Source organism: Cydia splendana, chromosome 5, assembly GCF_910591565.1.
Source record: "Cydia splendana chromosome 5, ilCydSple1.2, whole genome shotgun sequence".
NCBI classification, from domain to species: domain Eukaryota; kingdom Metazoa; phylum Arthropoda; class Insecta; order Lepidoptera; family Tortricidae; genus Cydia; species Cydia splendana.
This window is the reverse complement of record NC_085964.1, coordinates 1778697-1803040: the sequence shown is the minus strand read 5'-3', so window position 1 is coordinate 1803040 and position 24344 is coordinate 1778697. Positions and strand designations below refer to the sequence as shown.

Genomic DNA, 24344 nt, shown 5'->3' with positions numbered 1-24344 from the left:
ATACACAATCATTCTAGAAGTGTACCTAACTGTGTTTATCTCTTTTTTTTTGTTGAAGAGTCTAGCCTCTCAAAAAAACATAGATCCTAAGATCCCACTAATGGCAAAAGAAGTCTTGTGGGTTCTTTCTATTATGGATATTGGACATCATTGATCTTCGATGTTATGAACTTACTTGAGGCTACTAGCGCTGCCGTTGGACGTATACCGGTCGGCAGCCACATCTATGGTCTCGCCCGAGTTGTTGAACTTCCACTTGAACACAGCTGCAGGTGGGTCTGCGTCAACTTCGCACACGATGACTACGGCTTCACCCCGCGCCGCGCCGACTACGGACACGCCGGATGGCGAGCCAGCGCCGGTGCGACATGATGGTGCGTCTGAAGATATGAATACAAATTTAACGTACAATAAACAAACATTCATATTTCCATGTATTTTGAAAATGTATTGCCTGATGTTTTTATTATGAACGCTCACGCAAACATACTCGTAGGTACCTATTCTATTTTCGTATCTTGTAACTAGGTAATTTTGAGATACTGCGTAAATCCCAGAATTGTAGAAATTTCATTTATATTCAGCAAAGCTCTAGAGATTCTTGTACATGTCGAAATATGTAAGTGTTTTACTGCGTTGGTACGAATCATGATAATTATAACATTAAAGGCCGGGGTTAATTATTTCTCCGAATTCCGTGCTCATACATGCTTTTTAATAAAAAGTTCTTTCGTATTTTTTTCCTATCCTCATTTGACTGTTATATACAAATTCATTAGAACAGCCATACTCTAAGTGTGTTCCGCGGAACCCTAGGGTTCCGCGACACCCCTGCAGGGGTTCCGCAAGAATTTAGAACACTATTCTTTAGTCGCCTCGAAAAATTGTACTATGCCGCCACCGCCATTGTAGGGTTCCATCAAGTATTTCGCTTTCCAAAAGGGTTCCGTCAAAAAAAAGATTGAGAACCGCTGCATTAGAAAAATAATTTTATTATGGGATTGATCACCAGACCGTTTTCTAACATACCCAGTTGAAAATGGAGTAATTTCTAAGGTATGCTGTCTTATACCAGCAACAACGAACATAAGAAAAAAAAACGATTACTCTGCTGCATTGCAAGTTTTTGGATACCTAAATATTAACGAGACAAGCATCACCAGAATTTTAACTTAAATCGCTTTAGACTATTCCAGTGGACCGGACAAGATATAGATTACAACAAAATATGCTATTGGTTGATTCCTCTCATCTCCACACGTCTCCACCTCAGTGGAAAAGCAGCCTTATCGATGCTCGAAAAACGGCAGTACCCCCAATACAATTCCCGTGCAATTGTGCCCCCTTTGAAGAGTTGCCGGTGCGCGGTCCCGACTCGCAGACTTTGATCAAGTGCGAGCGCCTCGACACATGCAGTGATAAATTAATCGCGATTAACATCAGCCCGCCCCACACACCGTATTTTACTTCATTGTAAGGAATCAATTCCCTCCAGTTTGAATGTCGGCATCATTACCAAGTTGCGTCTAATAAACGCGTTCTCGACATCACTTGGGTGTGATCAAAGCGAAAATATTCAAATTACGAGGAGCGCTCAAAGAAGCTCATTGTACGGACGAATTACGCTTGAAACAAAACATTCCTTACTGTTTCGAAGACATCGTTTGAGGAGTCGGGTCAGTCACGTAGCTAGCTCTCTTTAAGTGAACGGTGACACCGAGTGTATCCTGCATTAAGCGGTGCGATCCTCCACGGCACGTAGGTATGTGACACGAGAATAGTTTAATGTAATAAGGAAAAGTAGCGCATCTCCTATACTTTAGGTAGGTAACTGTTTGGTTACAAGTTTTGTCATCAAAGCCAGGCCAAGGTATGGTTGGACCTGACCTATAAAGCATTGTACTCAGTCCAGATGGATGCATAGGTTATGTAATTTTAATTTAATTAAGTCTTTATGTTTTATCTTCTTGCTGTATAACTTTTCTTAATTAACTATTTGTAAGTATATTTTATGTCTTTCTTCTTTTTTGCCTGTTACCTGTTGTGATTCTTCGCACTTGATGGTCTCATCGGCGGATCATATAATTCTATTATATTCAAAGTACCTACATTTGGCAGGGCTACCCGAATTTTTCAATGTCTGTTTCTTCGCTAATGCTAATTCTTCTGTTGAGTTTTTTATTATTTGAGAGGAATGGCTGCAGACGTTGGAAGCACTCCAAGTGTCGACCAACAGACTTCTGAACTATGCCGATGAACTTAACTCTCAACCGAATGCAATGGCTGTAGAGAGAAAAGTATCTGTGTCTATGAGCTGCAAAAGTGAATGGATGGAATTAATCATAAAGTGGATCTGAACTTAGAATAAACAGATATCTACACAGCTGGTGTGTGCATTTGGAGAGCTTCTACTTATTTTACTCTGTCACAAAGGTTGCCAGGCATTCACAGCGTTCTCTATACATCGCACCGCGCCTGGATGAGTCCGTGACAGGAGGAAAAATGCTTCCTTGAAGTCGAGCAGCATTGTTTTATCGGCGTCTTTAAAATTGACGCGAGGCATGAATCATGTTTAACGACGCTTCATAATTGTAGGTGTATTGTTGCGTGTCAACATCACACAAAAAGCCAACACCAAAGTTTGATAATAAAAATGAATCACAGAAATAACCGCATCGAACCGGCGCCAAGTTACCCGAAACAATGTAAAATGCAAAAGGAGCCAACGATTGTTACAATTAATTTGAAGATCTCGTTTAATATTGATGCAAGGTCGGACCGGCCGTTGGCGGGCCTACATATTAAATTGTAATTGAGCGCGATGGGTGAGCGGCCCGGGAAGTACGGAAAACTATGGCCACCGCTAATTGCCTTTAGAAGCAAGCGTCACGCGCTCACTTTGTTGTTGACCCAAATTCTACCAGCTACTAAATTTACGCGAAAATGCTGCGTAGATGTTGAAATTGATTTAAGTTTGTTGATATACCCTTAACGGTTCAAGAATTTATACCAAAATTGTTAGAGAAATCGAAGTCAAACATTCCAAATTGAGGGCCCTTCGAAATATGCAAATCGGTAGTCTCAGCGCTACCCACTAATTGTATGTAGGACACGGCACCCCTTTACATGAGCGCGCGGAAACTTCCCGTCGGAATAGAAAGTAATTAAAGGGCAATAAGTAGCCGTAAAGAGTGCACGGGACGCGGCGATGCGATAAAAACGGCTCGTAATGGCCAATCGTCTCTCCGAGTAACTTCATTACAAAACAATTCTCCGAGCAACAACAATTTATTACCGCATCCCGCGTAATGCGCCATTAAATGTGCCGTCTTGTTGTGACGGTACACACCTGAGGCGACTCTTATTTAATTTATATCCATTATTTCTCTTCGGTGCTTAATCACCGCCACCAAATCCGCTTTCTAATTGACCATTGTTTAGAAATCCTTTCAGACACTTTGAGCGGTGCCAGGTACAATTTGAAGTCTTTCCCCACCGATTGCTCCATTGTTATGACTCGCCTGAAATGTTGAGCGTATCGGGCGCGCGAATGATCGCTTAATTCGAATAAAAAAGGCAAGAACTCCATTTAGTCTTAAATTGCTAAGCAACGAAGTCGAGTCGTTGTTTTCTTTCAGACGGCAAACGTCGGGGAAAAACAATTAGAGGAAAGTTTGCTGGAGGCGTTTCTGGGTGTGGGGGAGACGTAAGTTAGAATCTGGGTTGCGAAAAGCCGTATGTGATTATGGAAGTCATGTGGAGATGCGACTTTTTGGCTTGAGGTTAGTGATAGAGGCCCGCGCCACGTGGCCGCGAGGCGCTACTGCGGTTGGTGCGATTAATGAATTGGGCGCATTTGAGCGACTCAGCGCTGAGCGGTAATGAGCGCTGCTCACGAGTTAAGGATGACTCATATTACACCGACGTCTTTTTGAGTTAAGTTTGTGTCACTTTTGTACATTTTGCAGTATTGTTTTTGGAACTTACTGGATTTGGTATGGTTAAACTCACAATTTTTATAATATGGATGATTGACTGTTGAGGATACAGTGGACTAACACATTCACTGCCAGCGCCAGGCAGGTTCTCTGTTCATAGGCACTTTTCGCTACAAACGGGAAAAGCCGTGTTATCGCCTACGCTCGTAGCGCGTAGCTCGCGCTGGCAGTGAATGTGTTGAATTATGACGACTTTGTACTCACATTTAACACGAAAGTGTAGCTCATTCGAGACCGTCTCGCCCTCCGCGTTGAGCGCGGAGCAAGCATACCGTCCCGAGGAGTGCCTCGTAACTTTCTGTAGCACGAGACTCTGGTTGCTATGGAACACGCGCGCTGACGCGTTGTGGGCTAAAGGCCGGTCCTGTCAACAAAAGAGTTTGGTTAAAGGAATTAACAATTTTGAGCCGCAGATCATAGACATTGTATCTGTGTTTCCTGTGTTCAGCCGATAACTATTACTAACATTTTTTACTCGAAATGAAGCATGGTGTACGTATAGATCTCCAAAGATAGACGCATCGTAGAACAGTTAACGTCCTTATTATCGATGATTTTCTTTCTTATTAAAAAGACATTTTGAATGCACTAAACGAGGCCGGGACATACGGGGGCACATAATGGTTTGCCGGTGAAGTAGGTAGTTATTGACGGCCTAGACCGGCAATGTTGTTTGAAAACCCGTTGCCGGCGCGTTTCATAAAAGCACCTACAACCTGATGTTTCGCAGCCTATTATCATGAACTAAAAGTAGAACCGATGGCCGTTGGGGCGGAAAGGTTCTCGAGTGGCGACCACGTACCGGAAGGCGCAACGTGGGTAGACCCCCTACAAGGTGGACTGACGACCAGGTAAAGGTCGCGGGAGTCCGCTGGATGCGGGTGGCGCAAGACCGGTCATTGTGGCACTCTTTGGGGGAAGCCTATGTCCAGCAGTGGACGTCCTCTGGCTGATATGATGATGATGATGATGATGATGAAAAGTCAAAATGAAGAAAATTTTAAATGCTTTAAGAAACAAATACAATGACATCCATAAGAAATTCTCGCATGATCTTTCAAATTCAGTAGGTATGTACTATCTACTGTTTAACCAACTTTGCCTTGTGCGATGCTAATGAGTTCACTTTTTGGGCAAATATCGTGATTTTACTTACCTATGTTGAAACATCCTATAATATACAAGTTTTACAAGTATAAAAATACGAGCTTTAATAGGTATCATTGCTTTAGGCCTAATCGCTTACATCTGTTAGACCTAAAATATTCTAGATATTAAACAAAAACAATTGCTTCGTTGAAAATATGGGAACATTAAGAATCACCGCTCATCGCAAATGAAACCTCCACACCCGACCATTTAGCATCAAATTACTTTGTACAGTTTGTACCCTAACATGTTAAATAAAAACCTAAATGTCCTTATAAAAGGGGGGGGCGATTACCAGATGTACAAAAGGCCCTCCCATTATTTTCTCGCCGGGCCCCACTTCAACGGACAATAAAGGTAGTCGTTATATTCTGAAAAATATTACTCGTTTCTTAACAAAAGGTTTTGGGCATGCACGCGCGTGCCGCGGGTGCCGCCTAGCTCCTAGATAAACAATACCGAATACGTGATTTGGACAATATAAACAAACGGGACCTGCATAGAGTGATAAAAATAATAACCCGTTTTTATGTTGGGTTTAAAAATAAAGTGGTCGTGAAGGAAATCGGGAATCCATTACCAATCATATAATATAATTTAGTTTTGTTTCCACTAGCGTCATGGAAAACGACTATGATAATTAGTATAATTACTAGGTGGCTCTGTGAGCTGTAGACTAAGCTTAAGTGCGTAAGTTAGAGTTGTGCGTGCTCGTTCACTGAAAAGATCGCTCCAAACTAGTACTTATAATCTCACAAAGGTACTAGTTTGGTTTTTTAGTACCTACAGTAGTGCACCGGGAGAAACTGAGAACTTAAGGCTCATTTAGACGGTGCGAGAACTCGCATGCGAATTCAAACCAAAATATTACTTTTCACCACACCAACTGGTAAAGGCTCTCTTGATTGTTCAAAAACTGATAGCAAAGTTGCATTTTATGGACATATGAAGCAAAGTAATCAAATGAAAATTTTGAGTTTTTTTTTCTTATGTTTATGCCATATATTCTTATGTCGGTAGAATTGAATTTTAAATGATGATTTTGAATGATAAATATTAAATAACATTCATTTGTATTTGATTTGGCTTGATTTTGTTTGATATATTACAGTTAATATTTTATTCGGGTTGGTGTGGTGAAAATTTTTGTGTTTCACTCGGGGGCAGATTTTGTTTATCCCTCGTGCTTTGAAACCCTCGCAACGCTCAAGATCCCATTATTTGAATTCAATTTTGGAATCTTTCGCTTGCTCGGGTATCAATATTAGCACGAGCGGTTAAACAACAACTTTGCCCCCTTGTAAAACAAATATCTATTGCTAATCTGCGATAAGATAACGTGTTAGTCAATCATCACCCGTTTCCGTTTCCGTTGCCGGGCGTCAGACTGTCAACATCCCCTGAAGATGGCTCGTATAGAGGCGAAACACGTATCGAGTATTATTGTTCTTTTGGTGGTGGTTTGTTATATATATTTGCGTATTTATTTTTGCGGTGGGAGGGTGGGCACATTAATTGCATGTAATAAATGTAATAATACGCAAGTAAGTATAACGGGTTAGCACTGATTGACTAGCACGTTATCTTTTCGCGGATTAGCAAAGTAATATTTTGGTTTGAATTAATAATTATGGATTTCCGCAAAGCAATACCTGATTCTATTCATTACTCGCATGCGAGTTTCCATTACATTGCGGTATTTGGTTGGTCGGCTGAATTGGATGTAACCAATAGTCCTCAGTGTAACTAAAATCGCATACGAGTTCGCGCGCCGTCTATATCAGTCCTTATTGACTGGCTCCATTTCCAGGAAGAGGAGCATGTACGAGTAATAGACCTTCGCATGACCAATTCAAAGGAGTCAAAGTCTGCTAACTGCAGCTGGTATTTAATAAAACGCAGACCTACCGCATTCGCCACCTCTATATGTAGACCCAGGAGCCCAATTCAGATTTAACAACCTGTTACGGTTTTGATTTTATCTTGATACGACCTTGGAGATCGCTCACACTGATTGGTGCACGCGAAATGAAGTAAAAGTTATCCGTGAGGTATCGTCTTGGGTCGTCCCTTTCGTTTTTCGTCAAGTTCTTAAATTAGTCCTATTCTGCTTTCGTCACTCATTCTACATTGAAAGCCACGGACGATTGTGACGAATGTAGAATGAGTGACGAAAGCAGAATAGGATTAATTTAAGAACTTGACGAAAAACTAATGGGACGACCCAAGACGATACCATCCGTGAGATACGCGCCAATCACCAAGACCATTGTCACGGTCGTATCAGAACCATGACAAATTGTTAGATTAGAATCGACCACCAGTTCTGTTCGTGCAATTTCGGTGCCGTCGCATGAAATTCTAGGGCCACTTATGTGGTTTGTTTGAATACGCACTCCAATATTGGACCCGGAGGGGGAAGGGGGGTTTGGTACATGAGAGTGGCTTAACGAAGGATACGAAATTTAATTTCTACTAATGAAGTCGCACGGTACAAACAGAAACCATTTAGGTACGCCCAATGACGCTGTTGTTTCGAAAGGGAAAGAGAATTGAAACGTTTTAAAAGCCGGAGTAAGGCGGGCATTAAAATTAAAAGTACATCACGGTTTTCGCTTTGTTCTTAATCGGTGGAGAAATATCGGAAAATTGTGATTTCTGGTTCAGACTGGGAAAGTTAAGGATTGCTTTTAAATGTTTTATTAAGAAATGAAGTCGATTTATCGAATTTAAGCTTTCCCATAATTTCGCAATACTTTCCCATATTGGACATCTTGGTGCATTGACTATTTTCATACACTTACATATGTATTCTATGTTAGGCATTCCAAGTTCAAAGGTGTGCTCGTTAAAAACGGAAGATGGCCGAAGGCACCATCCCTAAACAATTAGCGCGCCGGACCTTTTTAACGAGAGCTTGTCAGCACGAACCCCGAATAAAACATTAACACAAATGAGAAACAATCGCACCCGCTATTACCAGCACTGCCCCTGAATCTCTTAAAAGTTTAACGCTCGTAAAAATAAACAAATATTGCTCATAGCACCGACGGTAAAGCTGCTAAGCAAATGTCATTAATGTTAAATGGCTACTTCTGCATGTGTACTAACTGATCTCGATTCTGAAAGAGACGAAAATCGGCTAGCGTACACATACGCAAAGCTGAGTATTTACTGGAGCTATGGTATGTTGTGGAGCGAGAAGCGTACATATTTCAAATTGTTATACAAGGTAGATTTGTAAATAGGGCACTGAGGGTAACTCCCAGACATGCTGCTTCGCCATTTTCTTCTCTGCTCTGTATGTGGTCTGTTGAAGTTGCCACTTGCTATGCTCCAGCAGAGTAATTAGCCAGCAAGCTAGATAGTGTCTGTTTAAATATAGTTGTAACTTGCAACTTATATGATATCCTGGTCACGGCACCAAAATTGTAACTGCATTTAAAATTTTGAGCATCGCACCAAAAACGAAAACATTTCCTGGTTAAGCATTTTGTTGATGGTGCTTTTGGTATTGTAAATAAATACAATAAACCACCGGTAATATTTTAGAAACAAATAAACTTGATATTTTACTATGCAACATTCATAACTACCTGCCTATTCGAATTCTGCGCAACTGTACATGAAGGAACATCAGCGATTGCGCTTCGCTGTCGCTCAAACACAGAGCGGGACAGCTATTACGCGCGTGAACAAGATTCAGTTAAGCCGCGCGTCACCTGGCCGGTCACAAGCGTCTAATCAGAGCGGCGCCAAATCTCTAATTAATGCTCTGCCGTGTCCCGTTAAAGCTGTCGCTGGCTGTGCCTGTAGCAGCAATTCGCAAAACGCTTCTGGCACAGTGGCCAGTGTAATCTTTTGATTACTTATAGTTAAACCGTTCTAGCCTTGGGCTTAGAGATCTCAGGGTCTATATGATATTTTAACATATATCATTGTAATTGTAACCCAGTCACCCAATAAATATTAAAGTGACCCTAAAAATGAGGGCATGACTAAATAGCTATGTTGGGATTTTTGTGAGCACTTTCCTATAGTGTCTGATAACTGTTACATATATACCTTAATAGGCCAAAGACACTGATAAAATATTTTAATAGACTAGATGCCAGTGGCTTGGAACCGACTTCAAACATATCAGTTATAAGCGCATATAAAAAGGATAATGTTTTATTTTATCCTTTATAATAAGGTAATTTTTTTATTTTTTTTATAATAAGATAGCACTAAACAAGATCACGTTAAAAAACCGTTTTATCTCGCTAAAAATATGGAATGTCAGTGTGCAAAAGCTCTAAGCATTTTAGTACTACCGTATTGAAGCCCTGATGGTCAGCACGCATGAAACCAATCCCCACTTTGAAAGGATCGAATCAAACCCCATTATGACGCGTCTCAGCAATCGCGTACGGAAATGGCTGCCATTAGCGAATAAAGAGAGAATTTTCCACCTGATAACCTCGCTTGTTCTGTCGTTATTAGATTCCGTATGAGTTTCTTTGAGATCGTAAAACAAATCATTATTTTACGCATGCTTCTTATTTGGAGAGCGATCTCCGTTGGTGCGGAACTAACTTGGCTATATTACTTGCTTGGTTACTTATTTGTTTTCCGGGACCATACCGAAATATTGTTTTTGCTTTCGTGACCGTGAAAGTAACTTTAGGGCGCTGGTATTTATTTATATTGGCAAATTACTTTACAGACCTTGAAATAACCCTTCAAGTGGCGGTGAACCCGTTAATGGTCGGGTCGAAAAGCAGTAAACTGGCGGCCCACCACTCACGGGTCGATGCGAAAACCTGTAAGCTGTCGGCCACCAGTGAGTGGTTAATGAGGTGTTGCCGTATTTAGTATTTAGAGGTGACATTGGACGCATTTAAGTATAGTTACGCTCTTCTAGCGCCCAAAATTAGGTAGCGAGTTAGACAAGGATAACATACCGTAAGAAACACAAATACACTTGGTATGTTATTTGTTGGTGAGGACCATTCATTCGGGAGCGTCCGCCGCCTAGTCCGAGTTCAGTCTTGATTTTTAAGAGGTTGTTTTGTAAAATAAATCGTATGTTAGGTCCCTTTTAGTGATATAATCTTAAAAATAAAAGTCTTATTAAATTGGGGCCCCGCCACGTGACTGCTTTTGCGCAAATCCGCGGCGCCACTTGACTACTTTTCGCGTTTTCGCTGGCGCCACTTGAAGGGATAAGGTATTGTGGTTATGCCAAGTATTTGACTTATATGTCTGAACTTAAGTGAGGACATTTTGCAATGTGAAACATGTAATCAGGCTTAGCCTAAAAGCCATATTTTTAAAAACGAGAATAACAAATATGAACCTAAACTCTTATAACGAGCGAGACGTTAAATAATTTCGTGTTAAAATTGTTTGATGACTTTAATGATTCAAAAATCAAAAACTATGATTACGAATATAACTAAGTATTATAAACACAATATTTTCGTGTGATTGAGGGAAATGAAGTTATACACACGTACTCTACCTCAGTTATACCCACTAAATAAAATAATTATACATTTTGAGATTATTACAATTCTCGAAAAGCAACGTTACTCAATTTCAAAGCAACTCTAACCCGTGACCTTCATCTTGCCGTATTTAATGTACTGTTGTTTTTGTATTACTCATGTGTAATGTGTAAGGTCGGGTAGAAACTGGGGTCACGGGTATCACGTTCGATCGGAAATTCGGTTGATTGGAGACCAGATTCATTCCAATTGCCCACCAGTATATATGTTTAGAACTCTACTTTCGAATCGACATTTGCGATTTACTGACTACTTAGAGTCTAAAAAAGGCGAGGTTCTAAGGCAGGGACTCTAAAAAATTCTTTAGGAACACTACCGGGTACCTACTCGAGTCAAAGGTATAATAAATAAACTAACCAATGTGCTATCCAATAATTTTCCTGAACCTTACGTTTTTTGCATTTCTTGCAATACATTTCGGGTGCACTAATGATCACAAGTGAAATGCACTGCATGAAATCTCTAATCAAGCAAAGTAGATATATTATTTTTTTTTAAATTTGAACAAACTAGAATACTCTATTTCCTCTAATAAACAAACTTGTTCCTGTTTCATCTGCCGCGATAAGATCGCCTGTTGTATGTCTCTATTTTTAATCAATTGTGTTTTCCTAAGGTTGTATCTATTACTGAGGTGTGCATATAAAGAGTATTCTATCTAAATAAGACCAAGTTACACTGGACCATCTGAGAACTCGACTCTCTCCCGCCGGCTAAACCAATATGGGAACGCACCGCCACTTTCAGGGCCGTTTGGCAAAGGGAACTCCTTGGAACACCGAACTTTCCCGATTCTGAGAAACAACATTCCGTTACTTGATTTATCAAATCTTTGGGAAATTAAACAAGGTACTAATTCAGCTGGGAGAATTAAATTTGTAACACGGCTTACGAGTGTTATATTGTAGACGATTAGAAGGCGAGAATTTGGTGTAAATATAGATTTTTAGGGTTCCGTACCCAAAGGGTAAAAACGGGACCCTATTACTAAGACTCCGCTGTACGTCTGTCTGTCCGTACGTTTGTCTGTCTGTTACCAGGCTGTATCTCATGAACCGTGATAGTACGTTTTTTGCGTAATGGTACGGAACCCTTCGTGCGCGAATCCGACTCGCACTTGGCCGGTTTTTTTAGCGTTTCACACGCGTTACTTTCCAGCGGCGCTATATGAAACCATCAGGTACTTCAAGCAGCGTTCTTTGATTTCAAAGTCTTGACGGTGTGGTCGTTTTTGCTGATCACCCTTCATGTCTTTGCCCTCTTTTTGCGGCGAAAGGTTCCATTGTTACTTCCACGACACCCTGTTAAGAACACGCCCTCTTAGCTTAACCTAGCCATTGTCTACATGTAATATCCAAAAAAAGAGGATAAGGAAAGTATTTCCTTTTCAAAAAGGGTTAAAGTCGCAGTTATATGTCTCCCGCTTTTGAAAAGAGTTATTATAATCTGAAACTGTTAAAGCTCTTTTGGACCCTTGCCTTTTATGTCATTTAACAATTGTTGGTATCTAAAAGTTAATATAATAATAACCAAGTCCACAAATTGAATCGTATTGATGGTTAATGTATACTTAATATAATGACTAGTTTGGACCTCTTAAGGTTGCCTACATTTTTTCAACCAAGATCGTAAACGACTAATCAGGCTACGTAGTTTAAAATAGACATCGACGGCACATATTGCACAGAACCGATGTAAATATGCACAAATCGGATAAGACGGAGTTGTAAGCAATGCACAAAATGCACTCGTCGCCGCATTGTTCGAAGTTCAACACCACTGGCGCTGATAGGAGTCGCAACTTTGTCGGGACTGTTGCGGGGGCCTATTCGACATGCGCTCTGTGGAAACGTAGACCGACTTAGGCATCCTGAAATTAAAAGCATTTTGCCTCTACCATCGCCTAAAATGTAAACTGACGGTTCGTAAGTAGTAAAATAAAGGCATAAGGTCCACCGATAGACAATGGTTAAGAGTGTTGCTATTCGTACAAGGGATCATCCATTAATTACGTCACACGAATTTCTAGGTTTTTTTACCCCTCCCCCCCTCCTTTGTCACACTTGGTCACATTTTGCAAACCCCTCCCCCCTGGTGTGACGTCACATTTTAGGCAATTTTTGTTTTCAACGAAATCGACAATATTAACTCGGCATTATTTTTTTAATAAAAAAATATTTTTGATATATAAATATTAGTAATTTTATAACACAACGAAAGTTACATCCAAAATCTCATTATTTAACTGTACAGCGAATAAAAAAATATAAATTAATTTTCGCTTACTGATGAAGTTAAAGTGACATCACAATGTTTGTGACTCCCTCCTCCCCCATGTCACAACATGTCACAACATGTCACATTTTCTTGGCCCCCTCCCTCCCCCTAAACGTGTGACGTAATTAATGGATGACCCCCAAGGAGCCTTTTTATAAGAAATAAATTTCGGTCAAATATTTCATTTTTATATACACACTTACTTATTAGTTATTGCCGACTTTATTTAACGCCTTCGAATAATTGGGCTTTTCAAAATTATCAAATATGAGTCCAGGGGTCTACTAGTAGCCACCGAAGACATAGCACTATACCATACATCTTCTGGCTCCATCATCATCATTAGGTTTATGGTATCAAAAATTATCGTGTTATCATCCAGTTATTTATAATTGCAACGAAAAGTCATGGCTATCAGGTGTAGGTTAAGCTCTATTTGCAAGATTTGATTTTATTATTTGTTAATTACAAGTAAATATAATAGGTATAATTATGCTAAAAACGTTTCTCTTTTGAATATAATATCTTAAACAATGGCTAATATCCATATCCATTCCAAGTGTTACGGCACAATACCAATTAATATCCGTACCTATTACATTTTGGAGAACGCCGAATAGCGAGATAGCGAGGCCCTAACAATCAAACTCCGGAAGCGATTTAACTAAAGGGATCCGCAGAAATATGATTCGACATCAGTCGGGATGCAGCTGAGTAATTGGGAGGATTACAATACATAAATTCAAAGCAAAATGGCGGTCGAGACGTGAAATTTATGCCGCGTCTTATTATTTTGACAGCTCATTCGAGGGTAGTTAATAATGAGAGGTCTGCGGAGGGGGGGGGGGATGTTTGTGGGCGTAATTGATGATGGACGTTTACAGTGAGATTCTGGCTGGAATAAAAATTAAATTCAACGTGTCCGATATTAAAAAAGTTAGCGAAGTGTTCGCCCGAACAAGGGTTAACGCGATAAAATGTTTCGCCGGAATTTGTTACAGTGCTCGACATAAATCCGATTCGTTCGCAGCGTACAGCCAACAACACAAGTTATGTGCGCAAAATTACCTGTACAAGCCTTATTCTGTTCGCGATAGAGTTGTGTGTAGGTATATTTAGGGTACATCACGTGGTTACTTCGGCTGTTGGATGTATAGCGGAATAACCGAGTCTGTAACGGAGCCTAAAGTTGCTGAATGGTTGCATGGTGAGTTGAATGCGCTGCCTAATTTGAACGTGAGTCCAGACGGTCGTCCTTCAAAGCTGAAATGTCGCATAGGTATATTTCTTTGATGATAAATAGGATATTTGTACGATTTGACTCTTTGCTACACTTGCGTTTAGTTTTAAAGTTTTAGAACCCCTTGTGTAAATTTTATTCGATACCGTGACGAGCGTTCGCATTTGCGCATTTTGAACAGCGCACCAAACGGGACGTTTTGGAAACTCAATATTCCATACAAAATGACACTTAACGCGAACGCGTACGTTACATCACGCTGTCGAATGAAATCTACATACACTATAGGGGGGTATTGGTGGTACAGATCCTACGAAATATTACACTTACATTATAAATTGAGCTACCGAAGTTTATCAGAAGCGAGCGAATTTTTTTATTCCTATCGTTTGTAAACGGCTTAGAAAGGCGCATAGCGACATATTAAATTAGAATGTGCTAACCATACTAAACTATTTTTTATAAAGCAGATACAAGCAGATAAAAAGTTATACAACATTTTTTGCGTCTTCCTAAAGCGTGTGAAGTGTGAACTAAACGAAGCGTGTAAATAGAAGGAGTAGTACCTAAGAGTAAATAAAACATATCAATAACAAATTTTAAATTGCTTTGAAAATCAGGTAGGATTAAAAATAGGTATTTTACTTTATCTCATACCTTTGAACGAGCAATATTGTATATTTATTTACCTATATTTGACGACCGGTCTGGCCTAGTGGGTAGTGACCCTGCCTATGAAGCCGATGGTCCCGGGTTCGAATCCTGGTAAGGGCATTTATTTGTATGATGATACAGATATTTGTTCCTGAGTCATGGTTGTTTTCTATGTATTTAAGTATTTATATATTATATATATCGTTGTCTGAGTACCCACAACACAAGCTTTCTTGAGCTTACCGTGGGGCTTAGTCAATTTGTGTAAAAATTTAATGTCCTTAATATTTATTATTTATTTACTATATATTTCGAGGATCTCGGAAACTGCTCTAACGATTTCGATGAAATTTGCTATATTGGGGTTTTCGGGGGCGAAAACTCGATCTAGCTAGTTCTTATCTCTGGGAAAACGCACATTTTTGAGTTTTTATATATCTCTCAGATATTTCTAGTTAAGTAATTCTCTATTTCTGTCAGCTTTAGCTTACTTACAAAACAACAAGAAAAAACTTACCAAGTTTCCATTTAGCTCAACCTCAATTTTATAACTTTGAAGCCAGCTAACAGCTTCTAAGAACCAGCGCCCACTGTGTTGGGTTGTTGCAAAGTTAACAATCATGTAATTAAATACTATGAAGCTGTAGTAGCAATTTAAATAAATAGTGGTGCAAAATATAGAATTACACGTAATTTTTCGGCCAATTTTAAACTGTACACATATTAAGTTAAGTTTCATATTCGCTCGCCGCTTAAGTACCCTGCAGAGACCAGAATGCTAGTTCAAAGCAAATTCTACCAAGAGACAGGCAAAGTCAAAGCAAAACGGAACACTATTCTAGGAACATATTTCATTACAAAGTGGTCTCGGAGCCTCATTACTATCTTATATCAGAATATTGGAAACGTCGCCTCGCTCGTTATTCTTTGTTACCGATGGATAATGTTAAATGTATATTTATTTATTTATGTTGATGGGAATAAATTAGATTCTAGTAACAAGGGAAAAGGGAGTTTGTATTAAAAACATTGTGGCAGGGATAAAAATATAGTGGAATGGTTTCAATTTTCAAACGTAATTTAATGAGCTTCAAACGATTGGGAATTTTATTTCCTTGACCAAAGGGTAGACAGTGAAACAAAAGACAGTAGTTATTAAGGGATAGCTAGGGATAGCAACATTAACCAGCCGGCTAATAGCAAGATTTTATGACAACTAACAGAAAACAAAAGCATTATAAAAAAAAGACAATAGGTTTATTAACATAGACAATATGAAACCTAAACTAAACCTAAGTGTAAACCTCGACAAGAGTGATATGTCTGTAATAAAATATCTGTACCAGCGGCCTCAACACACGACGAATAATTCATTACACAGTAAGCTTCAGCGGCGCCCTCTCTCGGGACGAAACAAAAAGCCAAACAAACCTTCACACGGCTCTAATCTACTCCCCTAACATTAATAATCTTTTTTGCAGAGATGTCACCTGTCGCTGCGAATAAATGAACTCCTGAGTCTTTTGACTGCGTTCAGTAATTAAAGAATTGTTAGGATGATTAAAATGTTATGCAAATAAAGCTAAGTTGGATGACCGATGCCTCTCTTTATACTGTTTGATCAGAAGGAAAAATAATATAATACTGAGTGAATAATCAGCGTATTAACGGTGTTCCATAAACAAAATTACCATAAGAGATGGTGCTTAGAATTATTAAGCAAATAATAATTATACTTACCGGTCAACTTCAAAAAATTAACATCACAAAATTTTGAGAAAAGGTACATTAGAATAGTACACATAATAAAAGCAGTCAAGCTCTAAGCAGGGCCGCACCAAGAAGAGAAGTACACTTTGCGTACGAGCTCCCGTCACCGGTTAATCCGTCTTACCCCACAACCCTAAGGTTAATCCGTCTTATCCCCACAACCCTAAGTTTGGTGTAAGGCACAACACTAATACGTACACCTTTCCGCTTTCTCAGTCCAGAAATACACGAAGCCCGTTATAGGTCGATACCTACACTGACCTATAGTTAGTTTGATAACGTGCAAAATTTCAGCGTATTCGGCGTTATAAAGCATAAAAAATTTTACTTCCACCCATTCCTATCAATCAGCCCGCAACAAACATAAACAAACATAAAAATAAACAATTCCAAAACATGTTAACGGCGTCGTAATTCCGTAATTTTTTCCTCCATCACAACTCAAACAATGTAACGTTTCGTCCTAATGAATTTACGAGCGAAGATTAACAAAAAAACAATTCAGCTGTCGTTCAGACTTTTAATCGCAATCGCTGTTGGCTTCAAATGAATTCGGCGACAAAAGATTAATAATAACAAAGTAGTCCAACATTATTGTTGGCATAACAATGAAGGGTGGGGGATAAAGTAATAGATGGCGGTGTACGGTCCGATAATCGCTTTGTACTGTGTCCGCAGATCACTCTTCTATTAGATGGAACACAAGCGCTCGTTGCCTAACGGCAAGAGCGTGCGACTCAATACGGAAGCCGCGGGTTCAAACCCCAGCTCGTACCATTGAGGTTTTCGAAACTTAAATAAGTACCTACGATATATTATTTAATATTTACCTCACTTTCCCGTCAAAGAAAACATCGTAAGGAAATAGGAATAATCTCAACCTACTTTCCCCTCTGGGTTGGAAGGTCAGATGGCAGTCGCTTTCGTAAAGAATCATCGTTTCAAAAATTGGCGTAGGCACTAGCGCCAATTTTTGAGATTCGTTTCCAAGCGACCACAGGCTCCGCCATAAGCAATGGCGAAAAGCCAGGGCAAACTCGAGAAAGAAGATGATGACATAAAACGACTCGCGATTATTACAAATGTAGTCTGAAAGTGCAACTGCTTATCACTGGACCGGCTGTCTTTACGACTTGAGTTTACATGTGTAAATTTTATAACAAATATCAACAAATGTGACGTTCCACGGGAAAAGGTACCTTATGAGGGTTTCTAGTTTCGGAGATATTAAATGTTTTGTAAAGAGGTGAAAAAATGCTCATTTTTTTTTTATTGTGTGATCTGAAACCTTAATGCCTAACGTTTGTTTACCTGTTTTTATTTTTGTTATAAGTTAGTTATAAGCCTAGTAATGTCGTCTCAGAGTTTAGTAGAAAAGGTACCTTATGGAAAAAAGATTGAAAATTCCCAAAAAAACTAGTCAATACGGGAAAAGAAGTTTGGTAGAGAACTGTATTAGCATTCTGCAAAACTAATTTGATAATTTCAGTTCTGGTTGGGGCGCCTCGCAAATATTATAACCGTACATAGACCGACATCACAAATCCAAGTAGACTGCTATTATACCAAAGTTACTCTCGTCAAGTCTTTCTTGACTAGAATAATCTTCATTTGGTTTGGTCGCATGCAGTAAATCAGCCATTGGTTTGCTGAAAAATGCCAATACCCGACGCATTACCTTATGGAATATCTGAGGTCATTGAACCTCAATGCCGCTTATCTTCAATAGCAACCGAAATATATTATTGATAAGAAATAGACGATTTATACCATCTTAACCCCAAAATATTATTAGTTTATCCTAACTGTTCCATCATCATCATGCCTCATCATGTAACTTGACCACAAGGTACCTTTTCATTACGTACAAATTATTGGTCTTTTTTAAGATTATTATGACGAAGAACTAATTAAATTGGGGGCAGTTTAATGTAAATTAATATTTTCTATTCATAAAAGATAAACTATAATATGATTGATATTTTGTAGTGATGTATTATTAGATTTATTTCCATAAGGTACCTTTTCGTAAATGTATGGAGCAAATACTGTTATTGTTATGTAAGTTTAAAGTGGCATAAGGGGTTAAATATAGTATTTAGTTGGGGTTTTAGGATTTATTTCATTTGAATGACAGAATTTCTTTCATATGTGCTCAGAAAAATTGATTGTGTGTCACATTAAAAGTAAAAATATTCAATTTTGTGATTTTATATGAAAAAGTCAGAAAATACATTTTCACCTCTAAATCGGTATTGTTTTTTGCTTAAACTGTCTGTCAGTGTCGTTTTCTAATAGATAAAATTTAAATCTTGAGAGCTCATTGCAATCAATCGTGAAAATGAAATAAAACTTTATTTTCAAGAGATTGGTTAGTATACACATAAATCAGTCGATATCAAAAGTTTCTATTTGCATTACAGAACAAGTCGCAATATTTTTTTAATCTCAGATATATCAGGCATTATTATTTGTAGTCAACTATGTAACTTACTTCAGGAACATAGTTTTTTAGGCGGCTAAACTTAAAACTTCTCTATCGTAAAGTTGCTCATTTCACAACATTATTTTCAAAAAATCATATCTCTGTAACTACGCAACCTAGAAGGTTGATCTTTTGTGTTATCGATAGGTTATTTATTGTAGATTACTGGGGTATGCATAACTCCATACCCGCCATAAGGTACCTTTGACCGTGGGACGTCACAAATATTGAGCTTTTAGTTACGTGTGTTGTATAGTGCAACAGTAAGAAACAAAGAAGCAACTAAGCGGCTCATATTAGTCATATTGTACTAGAAGTGTAAACTTTAGGACGGTCTTCACACTGGCGGCGAATACCTACTGAAGCATTCGGGAGTATTAACCATAAAAGTAAATTATCAGTTTCATAAGGGCGCCAATCAGTGGTACGAGTACCTACAGTCAGCATGAAATAGATATCGTTACAAATCCTTATTTTTATGCTAACACAGGTGTATTACGATATATTTGGCCACTTTAGGCACCACTAGGTATCTGTTTGTGGCTATAACTGTACCTGCGAGTCTTCGTGAACTCTTTACAACTACAATACCCAGTCTACCGGAGGTAGTCAGTATCGCTCGTGTTTTAATCAGGCAATGTGTGCGGGCGCGGGCGGGGTACATTTTTTATTTTTTGTTCCGTTTCACCCTTTCAGGAGCAATCGGTCGCGCGCTGTTACACGGATCGCGACACGCATCACCGCCCTCGCTTTTTTGTACCCTGTATTGTTTCCACGTGTTTTTGTTGGGCACTTATCGTCCCGGGACGATGCTACAAGCGTTTACATAAATAAATGTGACGTCCCACGGTCAAAGGTACCTTATGGCGGGTATGGAGTTATGCATACCCCAGTAATCTACAATAAATAACCTATCGATAACACAAAAGATCAACCTTCTAGGTTGCGTAGTTACAGAGATATGATTTTTTGAAAATAATGTTGTGAAATGAGCAACTTTACGATAGAGAAGTTTTAAGTTTAGCCGCCTAAAAAACTATGTTCCTGAAGTAAGTTACATAGTTGACTACAAATAATAATGCCTGATATATCTGAGATTAAAAAAATATTGCGACTTGTTCTGTAATGCAAATAGAAACTTTTGATATCGACTGATTTATGTGTATACTAACCAATCTCTTGAAAATAAAGTTTTATTTCATTTTCACGATTGATTGCAATGAGCTCTCAAGATTTAAATTTTATCTATTAGAAAACGACACTGACAGACAGTTTAAGCAAAAAACAATACCGATTTAGAGGTGAAAATGTATTTTCTGACTTTTTCATATAAAATCACAAAATTGAATATTTTTACTTTTAATGTGACACACAATCAATTTTTCTGAGCACATATGAAAGAAATTCTGTCATTCAAATGAAATAAATCCTAAAACCCCAACTAAATACTATATTTAACCCCTTATGCCACTTTAAACTTACATAACAATAACAGTATTTGCTCCATACATTTACGAAAAGGTACCTTATGGAAATAAATCTAATAATACATCACTACAAAATATCAATCATATTATAGTTTATCTTTTATGAATAGAAAATATTAATTTACATTAAACTGCCCCCAATTTAATTAGTTCTTCGTCATAATAATCTTAAAAAAGACCAATAATTTGTACGTAATGAAAAGGTACCTTGTGGTCAAGTTACATGATGAGGCATGATGATGATGGAACAGTTAGGATAAACTAATAATATTTTGGGGTTAAGATGGTATAAATCGTCTATTTCTTATCAATAATATATTTCGGTTGCTATTGAAGATAAGCGGCATTGAGGTTCAATGACCTCAGATATTCCATAAGGTAATGCGTCGGGTATTGGCATTTTTCAGCAAACCAATGGCTGATTTACTGCATGCGACCAAACCAAATGAAGATTATTCTAGTCAAGAAAGACTTGACGAGAGTAACTTTGGTATAATAGCAGTCTACTTGGATTTGTGATGTCGGTCTATGTACGGTTATAATATTTGCGAGGCGCCCCAACCAGAACTGAAATTATCAAATTAGTTTTGCAGAATGCTAATACAGTTCTCTACCAAACTTCTTTTCCCGTATTGACTAGTTTTTTTGGGAATTTTCAATCTTTTTTCCATAAGGTACCTTTTCTACTAAACTCTGAGACGACATTACTAGGCTTATAACTAACTTATAACAAAAATAAAAACAGGTAAACAAACGTTAGGCATTAAGGTTTCAGATCACACAATAAAAAAAAAATGAGCATTTTTTCACCTCTTTACAAAACATTTAATATCTCCGAAACTAGAAACCCTCATAAGGTACCTTTTCCCGTGGAACGTCACAAATAATGCCTTAGTCTGTCGACGCTGCGCTCTATCTAGACCCAGACTACAGATACATTTACTTTTTCTGTTTTAATCAACACGTCATTCGCGTTTGCCGACCTTTTAAAAACGTGTACACTATTTTGAAGAAACCCATACTACGAGTATTACTCTAAAAATCCAAAGTTTATCCCTAGAACTTCATTTTTGTAGATATTTGATACGTACCCACATCTCGTGTTTAAACTTTAAATGAAACACAGGAGGCCAATTCAAAGGATGATGTTCCGCTCCCATACAAGTTTGGCCCAACACTTGCTAAACATGGGTGGTATATTGTTAGACTCCAAACATGAAATGAAAGTCCCGATAGTTATTAGAAATTCACGGACACTTCACAGAACATTATAAAAGCGGAATTTCTCGACGATTTTGAGGTTAGGAATTCTGCCTTGTATCGGGTCATGTTAAATATTATTATGCCTTATTACAAGGAAATAAGGTGCCGTAAATAGTGTGAACATATCGATGATATTGGGCGTTTAAAGGCTGTCAAGGAACAAAAATCGAATGTATTCGGTTAATACATTTTTTTCAAATAAAATAATATATTTAATACGACTTCCTTAAATGAATAAGACATAGCATGCGAACCGGAATAGACTATAACAACTAGAGCTGTTTTATAGTAGGTAAAAATTGTCGTAGCATTAAATGTAAAACCAATCACATAAGTAAACATATTTACTTTAATTCCAGAGAGAGAAGAAATACAGTAACAATCACAGGATTGTTATAATAAATTCGATAAGTAACTCATTCCAAAAAAGAATGTTTGCCTAAAAGGCACTTAATAATAAACTTAATTTATATCAAAGAAGTTAGAATTCCTATTTTGTAAGTTTATAATATAGGTAATTTATAAAAAAAAGTTAGATATATATTTTTCCCTTTATTTTAATGTATTTTTAAGTTTTAACCTATTTTCGTGTTATTCATACCCTGATATCAAATAAGGTTTTATTAAAAAAGTTAATCAATTTTAAAGAAGTAAAACACGACTTCAGTGGGGAAAGCCGGTGAAAGCTAATTGTAAATTGGTGCTCTTCTAGATTTCATACAATACTATGAAATAAATATGAAAACACAATCCGTAGCGACTCCATTCGTTCCATATTCGTTCGCTATTCACTTTTGACGTAAGTCATTTGGGTATGTTACAATTAAAGTCATTGGAATAAAAAGTTTTTACTGTATCGCAGTTCTTTTTGCAATTTTGATATTTAGTGCTTAAAACAGTATGTCGTTTGTGGTATGAATATTTTTCTTTGAAGTGAGCGTTATTAGCATCAACAGAAACATCGTAGAAAACTATTTTGCTGCCATACTTTTTTGTTTGGCTCTGGACGTCCATTTATGAAATGTCATTGATTCTATGTAATGGTGTGGGATGTGTTGATTTGGTTTAATTACTCTTTAACTTATTTTCTTTGCTAACAAGTGTCTGTTGGAATCTAATATACGTATGAGATTGTAAGAAATATGATTAAATTTATCGTGTATACAGGGTGATTCAGGAGACGTGAGCAGGACTAACACTGCGCATTTCGTAAATTATAAGCAACTGTTTCGTATCAGTATTAGTGAGGTTAACGTTAATTTTCTAGTCGTGTTGAAAAAAAATGTTATTAATTTATTTACGACATGCATGGTCACCCTAAAATTAGAATACTAAACTATCAATATTCTGTGTCAAATTAAATGTCATCATGGTCTGGTTACTTTTGAAAACTCGTATCTCACTCAAGTTTGACAGTTTATTTTCTTCGTAATCAAAATGCTGTCATTACGGTTAAAGACTTTAAAGAGGTTCTATGTTTATTAATTAGGTCTTGTAGGGTAACCATGATTTCAGAGAATTAAATTTGTCCTCACTAAAAAGTTAAAAAATAGGAAAAAGTGTGGTTGTTTCACCTAAATACGACGGTGATCGATCAATTATCAGTTACTGAGTGTGCAGGATTAGTCCTGCTCACGTCTCATGAATCATCCTGTATAGCATGCTTATCGAATCGCAGTTGCGCTTCCAATCCAAATTAGTATGGGAGTTTCTATGTGTGTCAGAGTTATACACATATGCTTCATCATCTAATTGACGTGATTTGTATCTCTACATGTTTTTATCTTCCTACATATACCTAGTAGGCCATCAACCGACGACCAATGCCTATGTTAATTAAACTTCAAACTTCGCAATCGTCGGAGCGTATAATTTTTCAAATTACATCAGAATTTAACTTAATTACTTGGTTTACAAATTGGCACTGTATTTATTTGGCACGTAATGGATGGATCAACAAACTAATGAGCTCAAAGCGAAATTTGAAAGTTTAATTACCCTTTTGGAAAACACATACATAATATGTATATTATTACACCTCCAGTCAGCATCAGAAGTTACTAAGCGGGCGAGGTGTTCAAACTTACCTTGACACGCTCTTATTCTCTTAATAAATAAAGCCGCGTCAAGATAATTTTGAACACCTGCCCGCTTAGCAACTTCTGCTGCTGACTGTATAACACGACTCGTTTAGGTAACGACAGTAATTTCGCCCACAGATTTTTCCCCCGCATTTGGACCTATTAATCCGAACCCGTGAGACCACGACAATGTCGGACGCCATATTTGGACGACTTTGTACGATATTAAATGCAAATTGTGTGTACAAAGTACATGCTTGCAATTTGATGGCGAGTTTGATGCGGGCGACAATGTAGCATTTAGAGCCATCGAAATGAGGTCCGGTATGGCTGGTTGTAAAAGTGGCAGTCAAAGTGGAATTGCCGGCGTGAATCTTGACCGCGAATT

The 24344-nt window shown here is 38.1% G+C and overlaps 1 protein-coding gene across 1 annotated transcript in view; it reads right to left on the bottom strand.

Annotated features, from left to right (window-relative positions):
* The window catches only part of LOC134790436 (nephrin), a 639608-nt gene that overhangs the window by 100805 nt on the left and 514459 nt on the right, over window positions 1–24344 (bottom strand). Inside the window, exons 10-11 of the mRNA XM_063761218.1 lie at window positions 4203–4362; window positions 176–380 (exon numbers count right to left, since the gene is read on the bottom strand). Coding sequence (XP_063617288.1) covers window positions 176–380; window positions 4203–4362 — 365 coding nt within the window. The remainder of the gene's footprint in view (window positions 1–175; window positions 381–4202; window positions 4363–24344) is intronic.